Consider the following 17,565-nt stretch of genomic DNA (forward strand, 5'->3'; position numbering starts at 1 on the left):
GTTTTCTGAATTAGTCTGAAGAAGGGTCTCTACCCGAAACGTCACCCATTCCTTCTCTCCAGAGATGCTGCCTGTCCTGCCGAGTTACTGCAGCATTTTGTGTCTATCTTCGGTGTAAACCAGCATCTGCAGTTCATTCCTGCACAAGCTTAATTAACTGATCACCCAATAACACATCCAAGAATATTGATTTCTCTAACTTCAAGTAACCCCTGAATTCCCTTTCTCTCCATCCTTCCCCCCCACTCAAGTCGTGCCAGTTTCAAAGTTGGCTTGTTTAGTCTCATTGTCTAGAACTCATTTTCACCCAGCCCACAGCTAACACTGGCCTGTAACCTTTATCATTGGTACTTTTTTGTATATCTTTCATTCATTTTTTCTGCAACTCTCTAGATCACCGTTTGTCTGTATATCTCTCGTTTCCCTTTCCCCAATTCTCAGTCTGAAGAAAGGTTTCAACCCAAAATGTCACCTACTCCTTCTCTCCAGAGATGCTGTCTGTCCCGCTGAGTTACTCCAGCATTTTGTGTCTATCTTCGGTTTACACCAGCATCTGCAGTTCCTTCCTACACATTGCCTCTACCTTCTCCTACTTTGCTGATGTTGGTTTTCCTGACACTGCATTTATTTTCTACAGTGACATTGCTCTAGTACCACAGCGTAGCCACTTGGGCCTTCTCACCCTCGATTCAATGGACCCCCCGGAGAAGTAGATGGGCTCTCCTTTAGCTCCTTTACGACCAAATTCACCCTGCAGGAAAAAGCCACAAATCACAAATTTGAAAAGAAAATTCGGTATTTACCAGGTTCTGCATTGGTCTGCGAAGATTTCTCAAAGAGAGAATGAAGTCCATAGCCCAGCAGAAATGAGCACATTCATATAACATCATGCCTTTAAGATATAAGTAGAACTGTAGATGTTGTTTACATGGATTTCAGTAAGGTATTTGACAAGGTGCCGCATGGTAGGCTAATCTGGAAGATTACATCGTATGGGATCCAAGGAGAGATAGCTGAATGGATAGCAAATTGGCCCCATGGAAGGAAGCAGTGGGTGATGGTGGAAGGTTGCTTCTCGGACTGGAAGCCTACGACTAGTGGTGTGCCTCATGGTTCGGTGCTGGGCCCGTTACTGTTTGTCATCTACATCAATGATTTGGATGAGAGCATACAGGGCAAGATTAGAAAGTTTGCTGATGATACAAAAGTGAATGGTTTTGCAGATAGTGAAGATGGTTGTGAAAGATTGCAGCAGCATCTGGATGGATTGGCCAGGTGGGCGGAGGAATGGTTGATGAAATTTAATACAGAGAAGTGTGAGGTGTTGCATTTTGGGACGTCTAACAAGGGCAGGACCTACACAGTAAATGGTAGGCCTCAGGGTAGTGTTGTAGAGCAGAGGGAATATCCCATTGTTTAAAAAACAGTTTGACAGGTATGATAGGACAGGTTTGGAGGGATATGGACCAAGCGCAGGCAAGTGGGACTAGTGCAACTGGGACATCATTGGCCGGTGTGAGCAAGTTGGGGCGAAGGGCCTGTTTCCACACTGTATAATTCTATGACTTCTGTAAGGATCGCCAAACATCCAAAATACAGTCCACAGAACCTAAATGCAGAAGCAGAATGCAATGTTGGGGGCTATTATGATGCTTGTTTAACATTACCAGTGTGGATGAATATCTAGGCCAAAATCTGTAGTCAATGTCAGCTGTTGTGAAGCAATGAATGGGCAAATGAGGAGGCATTCAGACATCCCACACCATCACTGTACAATATTCACCATTGACAGTCTTTAAAGATGGACAAGTTGAAGTTGAGCTGAAATGCCGTCTGAGAAGGGACATTAAATTCATTGGTTTAATTCACTCTTCAGAGAAACAACCACAGCATCACCATCATGTATCTTAATGACTGACGGAACCAGTTTTATTTTACCAGTCTTAATAAGCTGTGGTCTAAAAAAAAAATTTCTAAATTACCTTTCTCTTCAAAATCGTTTGCCTGCAAAATCTCAAATTGTATCGATTACTCACCGGTAATCCTGGTATTCCTGGATATCCATCATAACCGCTGGGACCTGGTTCTCCTTTGGTGCCATTGCACCCATCCAGCCCAGGAAGACCTCTTGATCCTTGTTGACCTGGATGACCCTTGAGTAAAATATCAGAGTATATGATGAACACAATATTTCAACCCAACCTTCAATTCTTCTTTATCATCCTGATGGAGAAAACAATTTCCCATTCCCAGCGCAAGGAATGTCAAGGGATAGCAGGTCATGCACACTACAATGTATAGACGCCTGTAAATGTGAGGCCAATGTAAAGGGGCAGCATGGTGGCGCAGTGGTATAGTCACGTCAAGTCAAGTTTATTCGTCACATACACATACGAGATGTGCAGTGAAATGAAAAGTGGCAATGCTCGCGGACTTTGTGCAAAAAGACAAACAAACAAACAACCAAACAAACTACAAATAGAATGGAACAGAATCACATATTCTTTTACATTTTAAATATTGTGGGCGGAAGGAAAAAGGGAAAAAACAGCAATTTAAAAAAAAGCAGTAGAATGGTTCAGTAGAGTTAGTCCCTGGTGAGATAGGAGTTTACAGTCCTAATGACCTCTGGGAAGAAACTCCTTCTCAACCTCTCCGTTCTCACAGCATGGCAACAGAGGCGTTTGCCTGACCGTAGCAGCTGGAACAGTCCGTTGCAGGGGTGGAAGGGGTCTCCCATGATTTTATTGGCTCTGGAGTTGCACCTCCTGATGTATAGTTCCTGCAGGGGGGCGAGTGAAGTTCCCATAGCGTTCGGCCGAACGCACTACTCTCTGCAGAGCCTTCTTGTCCTGGGCAGAGCAATTCCCAAACCAGATGCTTTTCCACAGCCGCTGAGTAGAAGTAGAATAGTTGCTGCCTTACAGTGCCAGAGGCCTATGTTCAATTCCGATTACGGGCGCTGTCTGTACAGAGTTTGCACATTTTCCCCGTGTCCGCATGTGTTTTCTCTGAGATCTTTGGTTTCCTCCCACACTCCACTAGGCTAATTGGTTAGGTACAAATGTAAGTTCTCCCTAGTGTGTGGAGGATAGTGTTAATGTGCGGGGATCGCTGGTCGGTGTGGACACGATGGGCCGAAGGGCCATTGGCTCTGTTTCCACTCTGTACCTCCAAATTTAACTGAAGTAAAATTTTACTTTGCATTGAATACTCTTGGAGCTCATTTTCATTGCTGTCATCTTGCACCTAACTCCCAGCAATGCCCACTGTAAAGAAATCTTCCCATTGTCTTTCCAGCAAATCTCAACAAAACACAACAGGAAATAGTTAAGAACAGAACATGTCCTGGACATGCCTGCGCTGAACTCATTGCCAAGTTAAACTAATCTCAACTGGCTGCACATGATCGATATCCTTCCATTCCTGCATATCGAAGCGCCTATTCAAACGCTTCAAGTCAACTAGTTTAACTGCCTCCACCACCACCCCTGACAGCTAGTTCCAGGCACTCACTACTCTTTTTGTGTCAAATCTACCCTGCACATCTCCTTTACATGTTTGCCCCTCACCTTAGAGCAATGCCCTCTAGTCATTGACATTTTCACCTTGGGGAATATTTCTGACTGTCTATCCAATCCATGCTCCTGATAATGTTATGAACTTCTATCAGGGTTCCTTCAATCTTCCATTCTCGAGAGAAAACAATCCAAGTTTAGCTTCTCCTTATGGTTAATACTTTCTAACCCAGCCAACGTTCTGGTAAACCACTTCTGCACCCCATTCCAAAACCTCCACATCCTTCCAGTAATGGAGTGACCAGAACTGTACACAATACACCAAACGTGTCCTAACTTAGGTCCTATGAAACTGTAACATGACTTCCTCATGCTTCTTGCCGCAACCTATGAAGGCAAGAATACCAAACATCAACTTTATTCCCTGTCCTCATCTCTTTCTTACTTCCAATCCACCAAGCCAATAGCTGAAGTTTTAGCTCTCAGTTCGGACAGTGGATTACACCTGGGACTTTAGCTTAGCATTTCATCTTGCAGTTGTTTACTGATCTGCAGCATATTTTCAGTTTTATGGTATTTTATTCTTGCAATATACTTGCAATTTCAGCAGGTAGTAATAATCTATGAACACATTCACAATGTAGATGCAAACAAACTGAATAGTTTTAATGGTGAAGGAAGGGGGACTGACCCATAATTCGAAAGCAAGTGGCAAATAAACTGTGGCAATATTCAATAGACAATAGTCAATAGGTGCAGGAGTAGGCCATTCGGCCGTTTGAACTAGCACCGACATTCAATGTGATCATGGCTGATCATCCCCAATCAGTACGCCGTTCCTGCCTTCTCCCCATATCCCCTGACTCCGCTATCTTTAAGAGCCCTATCTAGCTCTCTCTTGAAAGCATCCAGAGAACCTGTCTCCACCGCCCTCTGAGGCAGAGAATTCCACAGACTCACCACTCTCTGTGAGAAAAAGTGTTTCCTCATCTCCGTTCTAAATGGCTTACCCTTTATTCTTAAACTGTGGCCCCTGGTTCTGGACTCCCCCACCATCGGGAACATGTTTCCTGCCTCAAGCGTGTCCAAGCCCTTAACAATCTTATAGTTTCAATAAGATATCCTCTCATCCTTGTAAACTCCATAGAGTGTACAAGCCCAGTCGCTCCATTCTCTCAGCATATGACAGTCCCGCCATCCCGGGACTACCTCAAAGAGTCAGCATGGAGACAAAGCTTTATCATTTAATTAAAGTTGTTTTGGGAGCTGGAGATCCTCATAAACAGGACTGCAATGGCTGAGAATCCATACTTACCGGGATGCCGTTTGTTCCGACAAATCCTGGAACACCTATCGGACCCTGTGGGAAGAGGGAAACACATCGCCACATTGAGCGTGAATTACAACAATTAAAACCAATCATTTGAATGTACCCGGACAGGATTGAGAATGTTGTAAAATCAGCCTACAGATTTATTCTATCTTTGTGAGAGAGTTTTAAACAATGCCTAAACTTACAGGAAAGTCAGTATAAGTGGAAAAATATCAGAATGTTCTTCCTATTGTTAAATACACTTTCTTTTATTACAATGTAATAATAAAGAGAGTTGAATGTTCAAGTTTTTATTGATAATAGTCTAGAAAAAATCTTCAACGGACCCAATATAAATATTCAGATTTAATTCTGTCGGCAATATATTATAAAATGCCAACATTTGAAGACTTCGTCTGAAGAAGGGTCTCGACCCAAAACGTCACCCATTCCTTCGCTCCATAGATGCTGCCTCACCCGCTGAGTTTCTCCAGCATTCTGTCTACCTTTGGTAAGAAGATAATACAGATATTTCACCCATCCCAATGGATCAGTTTAATGGTTTTAAACTTCATACAACCTGCAGAGGGTATTGATTTAACCTCAATCACTTTGATGCTAATCATTTGGATGGAGTGAATTATAGAAGGGAAACATACACATGATACAGGAAGTTGTGGAGGAATTTCTAATCTGCCTTTCCCCTGCACAGAATGTGTGACTTGGTGTGCACTTGCAGTCTTTGTTGTTTTTGCACTTGCTTCTAGAAAGATTATAAATTGTTTCAGGGAGAGGGAAGGTGAACGATAGCTGGGATCACTGGAACGAAGTTTGCTACAAATGGAAACACTATAGTAGGAAGTGGCAAGAGCTGAGAGCCCTGCAGTGGTGAGGTCAACCTGTGGCTACTTTCCCTCTCACACATTTAAACGATGAATGTACGGATTTATGAAATGAGCAACAGTGGTGTTTGTGAGGCTTTGTTACACTCACCTTATCTCCTTTCATTCCGCCAGCCCCAGGTAGACCATGGTGGCCCTTCTCACCCTTCGATCCCGTCACCCCAAATGGTCCTGGAAAACCCGGAGGTCCACTCCGTCCCTGGGGTCCGATCTGTCCCGGCGATCCCTACGTTGGGAAGCACACAAGGAACAAATTAGTTGAACAAGAAAGCATCCCTCATGACAATGTTATGACAGACTTTCTTCATTTTCTCTTCTCCTTCCTGAGACCGTTTCATCCGTGCAGGGATCTCATCTGTCACATTATATATATATATATAATCTTATTTATATAGCACATTTTTAGTCAACTTGCATTGACCCCAAAGTGCTTCACATAATTACATTACATTTACACACAGGCAAAGGTGGGTGAAGTGTCTTGCCCCAAGGTCACAACGACAGTATGCACTCCAAGCGGGATTCGAACCGGCTACCTTCCGGTCGCCAGCCGAACACTTAGCCCATTGCGCCATCTGTCGTCAAGCCTGTCATTACATTAAGTAAGGGTTCCTTCTTCATGGGAGCTTTGGGCAGAGAGACGCTTTGGCATGTATAAGAGATCTAAGATTGGAAAAGATCTTACCAATAGCAGGGGAAAAAGCCATTTCCACAGGAATAAGCACTTCAAAGAATTCCTCCACCAGGACACAGACTAACACAGTCTGGTCAAGCCTCAGTAATCCCTTCAGACCAATGGGACAAAAGATCGGAGATAAAACAAGGCCTCTGGAGGAGATATCAGGCTTCCTGAAGTTTCAAAGCTTGGCAGGAATTCTCAGTCTCATCTCTGCCATGTGCAAAGAGAACCTCAAAGACCTAGAGATGAGCCCAAATGCAATAATCACAAATGCTTTCTGCCATTGGGAGAGTCTTTGTTGTCCTCCTGGTGGCCATATTGCATCCCAAGTAACAATATGGATTTAATCTTTCATAAGACACACTGTGCATGATGGGGTGGAAGGCTGTGACTCTATTCCTCAGAGCACGGGAGGATGAGGGGTGATCTTATAGAGGTGTATAAAATCATGAGAGGAATAGATCGGGTAGACGCACGTAGTCTCTTGCCCAGAGTAGGGGCCTTCGAGAACCAGCTGATGCATGTTTAAGGTGAAGGGGGAAAGATTTAATAGGAATCTGTGGGGTCATCTTGGTGGGTGTGTGGAACAAGCTGCCAGAGGAGGTAGTTGAGGCAGGGACTATTGCAACAGTTAAGAAACAATTTGACAGGTACATGGATAGGACAGGTTTAGAGGGATAAGGACCAAACGTGGGTAGATGGGACTAGTGTACATGGGCCATGTTGGGGAAGTTGGGCTGAAGGCCCTGTTTCCATGCTGTATCACACTATGACTCTATGAAATTCATCGCACAATATCTCCAGGAGAAAAGCAGGGAAGGGAAGAGAAGTGGGGGGGGGGGGGGGGGGGGAAGGGGTGGGGACACTTTTAAATTTTTTAATAAAGTTTAGCGGGCATTTCAAGGTCAAGTTTTAGGTCTTCCAAGGTCATGAAACTCCAATGAGCCAATCAAAATGCCCGGTCAGTGAAGGAGATTGCCTACGGCTGCCCTCGACTGCCTGTGAGTGAATAGCGACCCCACTCCACTGCACTACGAGTTAAAAAGACCCATGCCATCCAATATTACTTGCAGAAAATTTTTCAATATGCTGAAAAACTTTCCGCGACCTAGCTGAGGCCGCGAGCAGGCGGGAACCTCTCTCGAGCATGAAGGAGAGTTTCAGCAACCTCATACGACCTCCTAGGACCACGTGTCGACCATGCTGCGAGTTTGAGTCCAGAACAAACTCTTCTAGACTCGCAGCTTAGGTCGCCGAAGTGGGACATCCCCTTAAGTCCTCAAAGCATTTATCTGCCTGAACAAACTGGGTTTGTGCTGGTTACAAACTGTGAGTGTTGCACATTGCCCAGAAGTGGAACTGCCCAATGATGCTGTCACCATGCTATTAATCAAACACATTTTGGAATCTATCGCCACAAACTCATTCTGTGGTATGGGTTGAGGCTGGTGATTTGCACTGAGTGGCTTTAGAAATCTCCAGTTCATTGATTATAGTTTAATAACAGGAAAAAAATTAATTCTAAAATTTTGGAAAGGCCCTACGGCCCCCACAATCAAAATGTGGATTATAGAAATGACGGAGACCTTAAACGTGGAAAGAATCAGATTTTCCCTGTTGGACAAACAGGAATTATTCGTTGGAACATGGTCTCCTTTTATTGATTACTTAAAGGGTCAGAATAGTTCAGCACAGGAACCTGACTAGTACTCGGGCTAAAGATTGGATGAAATGCTACACTCTGAAATGTACGAACATATCTCGAACGATGTTTTTTATTTTAATAAATTTTTCCATTCTTCTTTAACTATCTCTTTCCCCCTTTTTTTGTTTTTTTTTGTTTTTGTTTTTGTTTTTCTTTCCTTTCTTTTCCTCCTTTACTTCATCTATCTCTTTAGTTCTATCTAGTTTAAAAAAAATGAAGAAAAAGGCAAAAAGTATTGGAGACAATGTAATAATAACTGACAATATTATCAATTTAAAAATGTAAGACAGTAATGATGTAATAGGTTATGTACCTATCTCCAATAAAAAATATTTTCAAAAAAAAAAAAAAGAAATCTCCAGTTCACCACATTATTGTGTCGGTAGCAAACATGATCAGTGATCATAAATAACTTCCATATGTCAATTCAAACACTGAGCAGGGTCCCGACCCGAATCATCGCCTATTCATGTTCTCCAGAGATGCTGCCTGACCCACTGAATTGCTCCAGCACTTTGTGTGTTTTATTGAACAATCTTCTGTTCATGTTCACTTTAAACCCATGCCACCCATTCAAGATGATAGCATTGTTATCAATCCACACTTTTCATATGAATTCCTGGCTGTTATTGAAAACCGTGAGTCTCATACAAAACACACACCTTCTCACATATCGACACAGATAGAGTGGCAGACTTCTGACAACTGCTCTACAATGCCACAGCCTTTCAGCTCAAATTAATTTATGAATTCAATTCTTCCTTTTCTTCTCGTTCCCTCCTTCTTGTCTTTGTTTTCTCGCTGTCCATGTAGCCTCCAACCAAGTGCCCGTACAGTAATGATATGGCAACCTCTCTTTGGCACAGCAAGCGATGTGGAGTGGCTGGGATGACCAATAGTTTTGACTTGGAATAACAATGTCGAACGTCTGCCTTCACAACCCTCTGCAGCCTTGGCCATCCGTATTTTCTGCAGCGAAGATAGACACAAAATGCTGGAGAAACTCAGCAGGTCAGGCAGCAGCTCTGGATAGAAGGAATGGATGTCGTTTTGGAGAAGTGTCTCGACCCAAAACATCCCCCATTCCTTCTATGCAGAGACCCCCTTTGCTATCTGTCCCACTGAGTTACCCACTGTCTATCTTCGGTGTAAAACCAGCATCTGCAGTTCCTTCCTACTTATTACTGCAGCTTTTTACAACCTCAAGACTACAGTTCTTTTCCATTTCAGACCCACATCCTGTGAACCTTCATTGGCAACATGCTTCCTCCATCTAGCATCTAAATTCTGGATTTTCTTTACCAAAATATTTCTACTTCCCTTCACTTTTAAGATCCCTTCCCTGGGCCAATCCTTCGGTAAACTAATCTGCTAAAGCAACCAGGAATCAGCTTGCGGCATTTTAAGTTATTAACTGTAATATATAAATGCAAACTTTTGTTATAAATGCGTACTGCTTTACAATGCTGTTAGAGAGTCAGAGTCATACAGCATGGAAACAGGCCCTTCCGCTCAATTTGCCAACACCAGCCAACATTTTTTTTTTTTAATTTCAAAATAGACTTTATTCATTGATAAATATATACAATTCCTGAACCATTCAAACAAACAAATTCATCCGACATTTTCGGAGACTATACAAGTTTTTTCAGTACAATTTTTTTACATTTTTCAAATTTCACCAAACAGTCCCCCACCCGTGCCACTCATGTGGCCCCCTGGCGTGGGATACCTTCCCTTAATTTAATTTGAGGGGCGTCTCCACCATACCGTGCCCCCCATGTCCAGCAGCGGAAGGACCCTAGACTGTGGCCCTCCCCCACCGAGCCTTGGCGTTGGCTGCACCAAGCTTCAGCGAGTCCCTTAGCACGTACCCCTGCAGTCTGCAGTGGGCCAGTCGGCAACATTCCCTGACGGACATCTCGCTCTGCTGGGTGGTGAGCAACGCTCGGGCAGACCAAAGAGCGTCTTTGACCGAGTTGATGACCCTCCAGCAGCACTCGATGTCAGTCTCTGAATGTGTCCCTGGGAACAGTCCGTAGATCACAGAGTCCTCTGTGACGGAGCTGTTCGGGATAAATCGTTCCAGGGACCCTTGCATACCTCTCCAGACTCTTTTTGCAAACCCACACTCTGCAAAGAGGTGGGCAACCGTCTCCTCTCCACCGCAACCGTCCCGGGGGCAGCGTGCGCTGGTAGTGAGGTTCCGACGGTGCAGGAAGGATCTAACTGAGAGGGCTCCCCTCAGCGCCAGCCAAGCCAGGTCTTGGTGCTTGTTGGTGAGTTCTGGTGGTGAGGCATTTTGCCAGACAAGCTGGGCAGTCTGCTCTGGGAACCACGCCACCGGATCCATCGAGTCCTTTCCCTGCAGTGCCTGCAGGACATTCCGTGCTGACCACTGCCCGATGGACTTGTGGTCAAAGGTGTTGGTCCGGAAGAAGCTTTCCACAGACGACAGATGGGGCGGCAATGTCCAGCTGACTGGCACATTGCGTGGCATCTGCGCCAGGCCCATCCTTCGCAACACCGGGGACAGGTAGAACCTCAGCAGGTAGTGACACTTAGTGCCCACGTGCCTTGGCTCTACACTCCGCCTGATGCAGCCACACACAAAGGTGGCCATCAGGATGAGGGCGACGTTGGGCACGCTTTTTCCCCCGTTGTCTGCCGACTTGTACATTGTTGCCCATCGCACCCGGTCCATCCTCGACCCCCAGATGAACTGGAAGACGGCCCGGGTGATCCCCGTGGCGTAGGAGGGAGGGACAGGCCACACTTGCGCCAAGTACAGCAGCCCCGAGAGCACCTCACACCTGATGACCAAATTTTTTCCGGTTATGGAGAGGGAGCATTGCCTCCACAGCTCCAGCTTCCTCCCCACCTTGGCTATCCGCTCCAGCCAATTCTTGTTACTCGCCTCAGCCCCCCCGAACCAGATCCCCAGCACCTTCAAGAAGTCAGGCTTGATGGTGAAGGGGATGGAAGATCGGTCGGGCCAGTTGCCAAAGAGCATGGCCTCGCTCTTCCTGCGGTTCACCCTGGCTCCCATGGCCGACTCAAACTGGTCGCAGATGCTGATCAATCTGCGGACCGACCTTGGATCCGAGCAGAAGACGGCGACATCGTCCATGTACAGGGAGGTCTTTACTTGAATGCCTCCACTGCCTGGCAATGTCACTCCTCTTATGCTCGCATCCTTCCTGATGGACTCGGCAAAAGGTTCAATACAGCAGACAAACAAGACAGGAGAGAGAGGGCAACCCTGCCTGACTCCAGACCTTACAGGGAAACTGTCTGATTCCCACCCATTGATTTGGACTGCACTACTGATATTGGTGTAGAGCAGTTTGATCCAATTTCGGATTCCCTCCCCAAACCCCATTTTAGAGAGCACGTCCCTCATGTACGTGTGCGATATCCTGTCGAAGGCCTTCTCCTGGTCCAAGCTGACTAGGCAGGCATCCACCCGTCTGTCCTGCACGTAGGCAATGGTATCTCTCAGCAGCGCTAGGCTGTCTGAGATTTTCCTGCCAGGTACAGCACAGGTTTGGTCCGGCCCCATCTACACTAGTCTCACCTGCCTGCTTTTGACCCATTGCCTTATGAACCTGCAACATATATCTGTAACTATCTAAAGGTTTCTTAAATGTTTATTGACCCCAATAAAAGTGGTAAAACTCAGGAAAAGTTAAATGAGCAAAACACAAAGTGCTGGCGGGATTCAGTATGTAAGGCAGCATCTGAGGAAGACTAGGGGTGGTTAGATCTTTGGAGGCATTTAGAGAGGTAGATAGATATAGATATGCCATTTATTGTCACTATACATGTACAGTGAAAGTGAAAGCTGCTCGTACTCAGTGCATACATACAATTTAGCACAAAAAACAAGAAACAGAAAAAAAAAAAAAAACAGAAGGGGAGAGGGGGGGGGGGGGGGGGGGGGGGGGGGGGGGATGCACAATTTCTGCGGCGCTACATACATATATACATATATACAGATGGAAGTCCATGGTGTTGGGCAGTGAAATCAGTGCATGTGTGAATTAGAATTAATAGTAGTTATAATTCTCGGAAAGCAACTATTCCTGAGTCTATTTGTCCTGGATTTGATGCACCTATAGCGCCTTCCAGAGGGCAGCAGGTCGAACAGTCCAAACGCAGGATGGGAGCTGTCTTTGATGATCTTCTTTGCCCTGCTAAGGCAGCGGGAGGTGTAGATGTCCATCAGGGAGGGGAGAGGGCAGCCAATGATCCTCTGCGCTGTCCTAGTTACCCTCTGAAGCCTCTCCCTGTCTGCCATGGTGCAGCTGCCATACCATGCTGTAATGCAGTATGTCAGCAGGCTCTCGATGGACGAGCGGTAGAAGGTCAGCAGCAGGTTAGAGTCCAGGTTGTGCTTCCTGAGGACCCTCAGGAAGTGCAGCCGCTGCTGAGCCTTCTTGATGACCGCTGTCGTGTTGCCCGTCCAGGAGATATCAGCAGCGATATGGACGCCGAGAAACCGGAAGGTTTTGACCCTCTCCACACAGGGTGTGAAGAAGAATGGCTTCTTCTCCCACTTTGAAACATCACAACAGCAGCACTCACCTGCTACAGCCCTGTTCCCACCCTCACCTGGCTCCTGTACTGCTCCACTCACTGTCAGGGAGCACGATGTCAGACGGGTGCTCCTGGCAGTGAACCCCAAGAAGGCTACCGGCCCAGATGGAGTACCTGGTAAGGTGCTCAAAGCGTGCGCCCACCAGCTCACTGCCATCTTCACCAGAATTTTCAACCTCTCCCTGGACCAGGCAGTTATTCCGTCCTGCCTAAAATCAGCCACAATCGTCCCTGTGCCGAAGAAGTCTCCCATCACCAGCCTTAATGACTACCGTCCTGTGGCCCTCACTCCGGTAATCACGAAGTGCTTCGAGAGATTGGTCCTCCAGCACATCAAGGTCTATCTACCACCAGACTTCGACCCCCACCAATTCGCCTATCGCCAAAACAGATCCACAGAAGACGCCATTACCGTAGCTCTCCACTCTGTGCTGAGCCATCTGGAGCAGGGGCAGAGCTACGTCCGGATGCTCTTTGTGGATTTTAGTTCAGCCTTTAATACAATCATTCCGGACATTCTCATTGGTAAACTGGTCACACTCGGCCTCCCCACTCTCACATGTGCCTGGATAAAGGATTTCCTCACCAACCGGCCCCAGACTGTGAGACTCGGCCCCCACCTCTCCTCCACTCGCAGGTTGAGTACCGGTTCCCCACAGGGCTGTGTGCTAAGCCCCCTCTTATACTGTCTCTACACCTACGACTGTAGTCCGGCCCACAACAACAACCGCATCGTCAAATTTGCTGACGACACTACTGTGGTCAGACTTATTTCAAAGGGAGACGAGGCAGCCTACAGAGAGGAAGTCCCGAAGTTGACAACCTGGTGCTCAGAAAACAATCTGGCTCTGAACACCAGGAAAACAAAAGAGCTCATTGTCGACTTCAGGAGGCACAGCACCGACTTAGTCCCCCTACACATCAACGGCGAGTGTGTGTGTGTAGACAAATTAGTCTATTTATACTATCCCACCTTCACCCCAATGCGTGTTTCTTCTCTCAGTATTAATTCCCATGATGCATATTTCTCCAGAGGTCGCATGTATTAGAATGCATTAACTTAATGATACTTTATGGATGTAAAACACAGTGGGCACAGCGGTAGAGTTGCTGCCTTACAGCGCCTGAGACCCGGATTTGATCCCGACTACAGGTGCTGTCTGTACGGAGCTTGTACATTCTCCTCAGATACACAAAAATGCTGGAGACACTCAGCGGATGCAGCAGCATCTATGGAACAAAGGAAATAGGCAACGTTTCGGGCCGAAACCCTTCTTCAGACTGATAGGGGGTGGCGGGGAGAAGGAAGGAAAAAGGAGGAGGAGGAGCCCGAGGGCTGAAGGATGGGAGGAGCAGCCCGAGGGCTAAGGACGGGGGGGAGACAGCAAGGGCTAACAAAATTGTGAGAATTCAACGTTCAAGCCCGCAGGCTGCAGACTCCCCAAGGTGCTGTTCCTCCAATTTCCGGTGTTGCTCGCTCTGGCCATGGAGGAGACCCAGGACAGAGAGGTCGGATTTGGAGTGGGAGGGGGAGTGCTGAGCCAGTGCTGAGTACATTCTCCTTTGTGGGTTATCCCTGAGATCTTTGGTTTCCTCCCACACTCCCAAGACGTACAGGTTTGAAGGCTAATTGGCATCAATTAATCAATCAATCAATTAATGACTTTATTGTCATTCAAAAATACACCAACAAATGTAAGTCTGAAATGTTGTTGCATCTGGCTCCGTGCAACATAAAACAAAAGGTTAAAAATGGATAAAAAGATAAAATAGATAGAAAGATAAAATAGATAATAGTGGCGGCACGTTATATGGAATTCAAGAGTCTGATGACTCAGGGAAAGAAGCTGTTGCAAAACCTGGCCGTTCTGCTCCTTATACTGCGATACATGTGTGGGGTCTTTTATAATGCTGTTGGCCTTGGACAAGCAACGTTTGCACGCAATGTCCCGGATTGAGGGAAGCGAAGTCCCGGTGATTTTTTCAGGCGTCCTCACCGCTCTCTGCATGGATTTCCAGTCGGAGGCTTTGCAGTCCCCAAACCATACAGAGATGCAGCTGGTCAAAATGCTCTCTATGGTGCCCTTGTAGAAAGTGGTGAGGGCGGGATGGGGGAGGTGAGCTCTTCTCATCCGGGGCAGAAAGTACAAACGCAGCTGCGCTCTCTTAACTAGTGATGCAGTGTTTTGTGACCAGATCAGACTGTTCGTGATCTGCACCCCCAGGAACTTAGTGCTACTGACCAAGTCCACATCGATGTCATTAATGTGTACTGATGGGTGACTGTGCCGGTTTCTCCTGAAGTCAACGATGACCTCTTTTATTTTGTCAAGCTTTGTTTTAGCTTAAAACAAGCTAATTGGCGGTGTAAGTGTAAATTATCCTTAGTGTTTGTAGGATAGTGTTAATGCGCTGGGATCACTGGTTGGTGCAGACTCGGTGGGCCCAAGAGCCTGTTTCCGAGTTGTATCTCTAAACTAAATTAAATGAAACTAAAAGCAATACATTCCGTATAAGGCGTATAATGTGCCTTTGCTGCCAGCTGCATCTGGGACAGTAAAATGCCGCCTGCCAAAATGGCAACTCTTACGTATAGAATTAGTGGGCTACTCTGTATACAGACACAGCAACTCAGCGGGTCAGGCGACATCTCTGCAGAGAAGGAATGGATGACGTTTTGGGTCGAGATCTTTCTTCAGACTGTTCTGTGTATTCTGTACTGACCGGGTATTGTGCTTACAGCATGTATGTGATAGTCTTGCAGATCGGTATTCCACTGTAACCTGGCACACACACAGAAACCCTTGGTCCAGGATGTATCGTTGCCCACTTGTCATGGAATTCAAGACCTAGGGATATCAATAGGCAATAGGTGCAGGAATAGGCCATTTGGCCCATCGAGCCAGCACCGCCATTCAACGTGATCATGGCTGATCATCCCCAATCAGTACCCCGTTCCTGCCTTCTCCCCATATCCCATGACTCTACTATTTTTAAGAGCCCTATCTAGCTCTCCCTTGAAAGCATCCAGAGAACCTGCCTCCACCACCCTCAGAGGCAGAGAATTCCACAGACTCACCACGCTCTGTGAGAAAAAGTGTTTCCTCGTCTCTGTTCTAAATGGCTTACTCCGTATTCTTAAACTGTGACCCCTGGTTCTGGACTCCCCCAACATCGGAATTAACCTTGTAGACCTGCGCTGTACTCCCTCAATAGCAAGAACGTCCTTCCTCAAGATGTCTTAATGCAACTTCCTTAGGTGCCTTAATGCAGTTTGGTACTGTTATGTATTTCTTATGTGTATTTCTCATTAATAAAGTTTATGATGAAAAGTTTTTAAAAAAAGGCTTGGTTACAGCTGCGAGCCTGGGCACTAAACGTTTTCGTCCACTAGAGGGCAGCTTACAACCATCTCTGTTACAACTAAAACTCTGAAGGGTCTCGACCCAAAACGTTACCCATTCCTTCTCTCCAGAGATGCTGCCTGTCCCGCTGAGTTACTCAAGCTTTTTGCGTCTATCCTCGATTTAAACCTGCATCTGCAGTTCCTTTATACACTGGTTGAAGGTTGAATAAGTTAGGTCTTTATTCTCTGGAGCGCAGAAGTTTCAGGGGGGACTTGATAGAGGTCTTTAAAATGATGAGAGGCATAGACAGAGTTGATGTGGACAAGCTTTTCCCTTTGAGAATAGGGAAGATTCAAACACGAGGACATGACTTCAGAATTAAGGGACAGAAGTTTAGGGGTACCATGAGGGGGAACTTCTTTACTCAGAGAGTGGTAGCTGTGTGGAATGAGCTTCCAGTGGAAGTGGTGGAGGCAGGTTCATTGGTATCATTTAAAAATAAATTGGATAGGCATATGGATGAGAAGGGAATGGAGGGTTATGGTATGAGTGCAGGCAGGTGTGACTAAGGGAAAAAAAGTTGTTCGGCACGGACTTGTAGGGCCGAGATGGCCTGTTTCCGTGCTGTAATTGTTATATGGTTATATGGTTATACACAACTAATGACTGATCCAAAGCATCAAAACCCCAGCACAGTATACTCGATGTCAGGTGAACAAATCTCCTGGGCGTTGTGAGATTTTGATTAGTGTCCAGTGGACATTTGCTCTTGGTCATGTTGCAGAGTTATAAATGATGTTGCCGTGTACTGTGCAAACTGTACATCAGGTCTGCACTCCAGATTTTCAAGAGTAAATGAAGATCAAAACAACAGCAGATGCAGGAAAATCTAAGATAAGAACAGAAATTTCTGGAAACACAACAGGCCAGACACCGTCTGTGGGAGGAGAAACATAGTTAACCTTTCATCTCAGATGCTGCCTAACTTGCTGAGTGTTGCCCCAATGCACATTGGAGGAACAACACCTCATATTTCACTTGGACAGCTTACGACCCAGCGGTATGAACATTGACTGCTCTAATTTGAAGTAACCCTTGCTTTGCCTCTCTCTCCGTCCCACCCCCGTCAGAATTAGAATCAGAATCAGATTTTATTCGCCAAGTATGTTTTGCATCATATACGAGGAATTTCACTGGCCAGGTCAGTCATACAATTAAAAGCAACAAACTCAAAATACATTTTAACATAAACATCCACCACAGTGACTCCTGCACATTCCTCACTGTGATGGAAGGTGAAATAAAGTTCAAGTCCTTCCCTTAGTTCTTCCTCGGTCGTGGGCCTCGAGCTCCCGATAACGGGATGATCTTGACTCCCGCAGCCGGTGGCGCCCGAACCTTGCGTTGGAGCTCCCGACTAGCCTCTCCCGAGACTGCGAGCCCTTGATGGTAAGTCCGCAGACCGTGGTGGGAGCGATCCCAGACAAGGGATCCGCTCCGATG

General features: G+C 46.2%; 1 protein-coding gene across 1 annotated transcript in view; it reads right to left on the reverse strand.

Annotated features, from left to right (window-relative positions):
• Positions 1 to 17,565, reverse strand: part of LOC129701953 (collagen alpha-6(IV) chain-like) — a 398,708-nt gene that overhangs the window by 175,192 nt on the left and 205,951 nt on the right. The window contains 4 exon segments of the mRNA XM_055643398.1: positions 683 to 751; positions 2,037 to 2,153; positions 4,834 to 4,878; positions 5,824 to 5,958. Of these exon segments, the coding sequence (XP_055499373.1) occupies positions 683 to 751; positions 2,037 to 2,153; positions 4,834 to 4,878; positions 5,824 to 5,958 (366 nt within the window).

The sequence above is a fragment of the Leucoraja erinacea genome, chromosome 12, assembly GCF_028641065.1.
Source record: "Leucoraja erinacea ecotype New England chromosome 12, Leri_hhj_1, whole genome shotgun sequence".
Lineage (NCBI taxonomy): Eukaryota > Metazoa > Chordata > Chondrichthyes > Rajiformes > Rajidae > Leucoraja > Leucoraja erinaceus.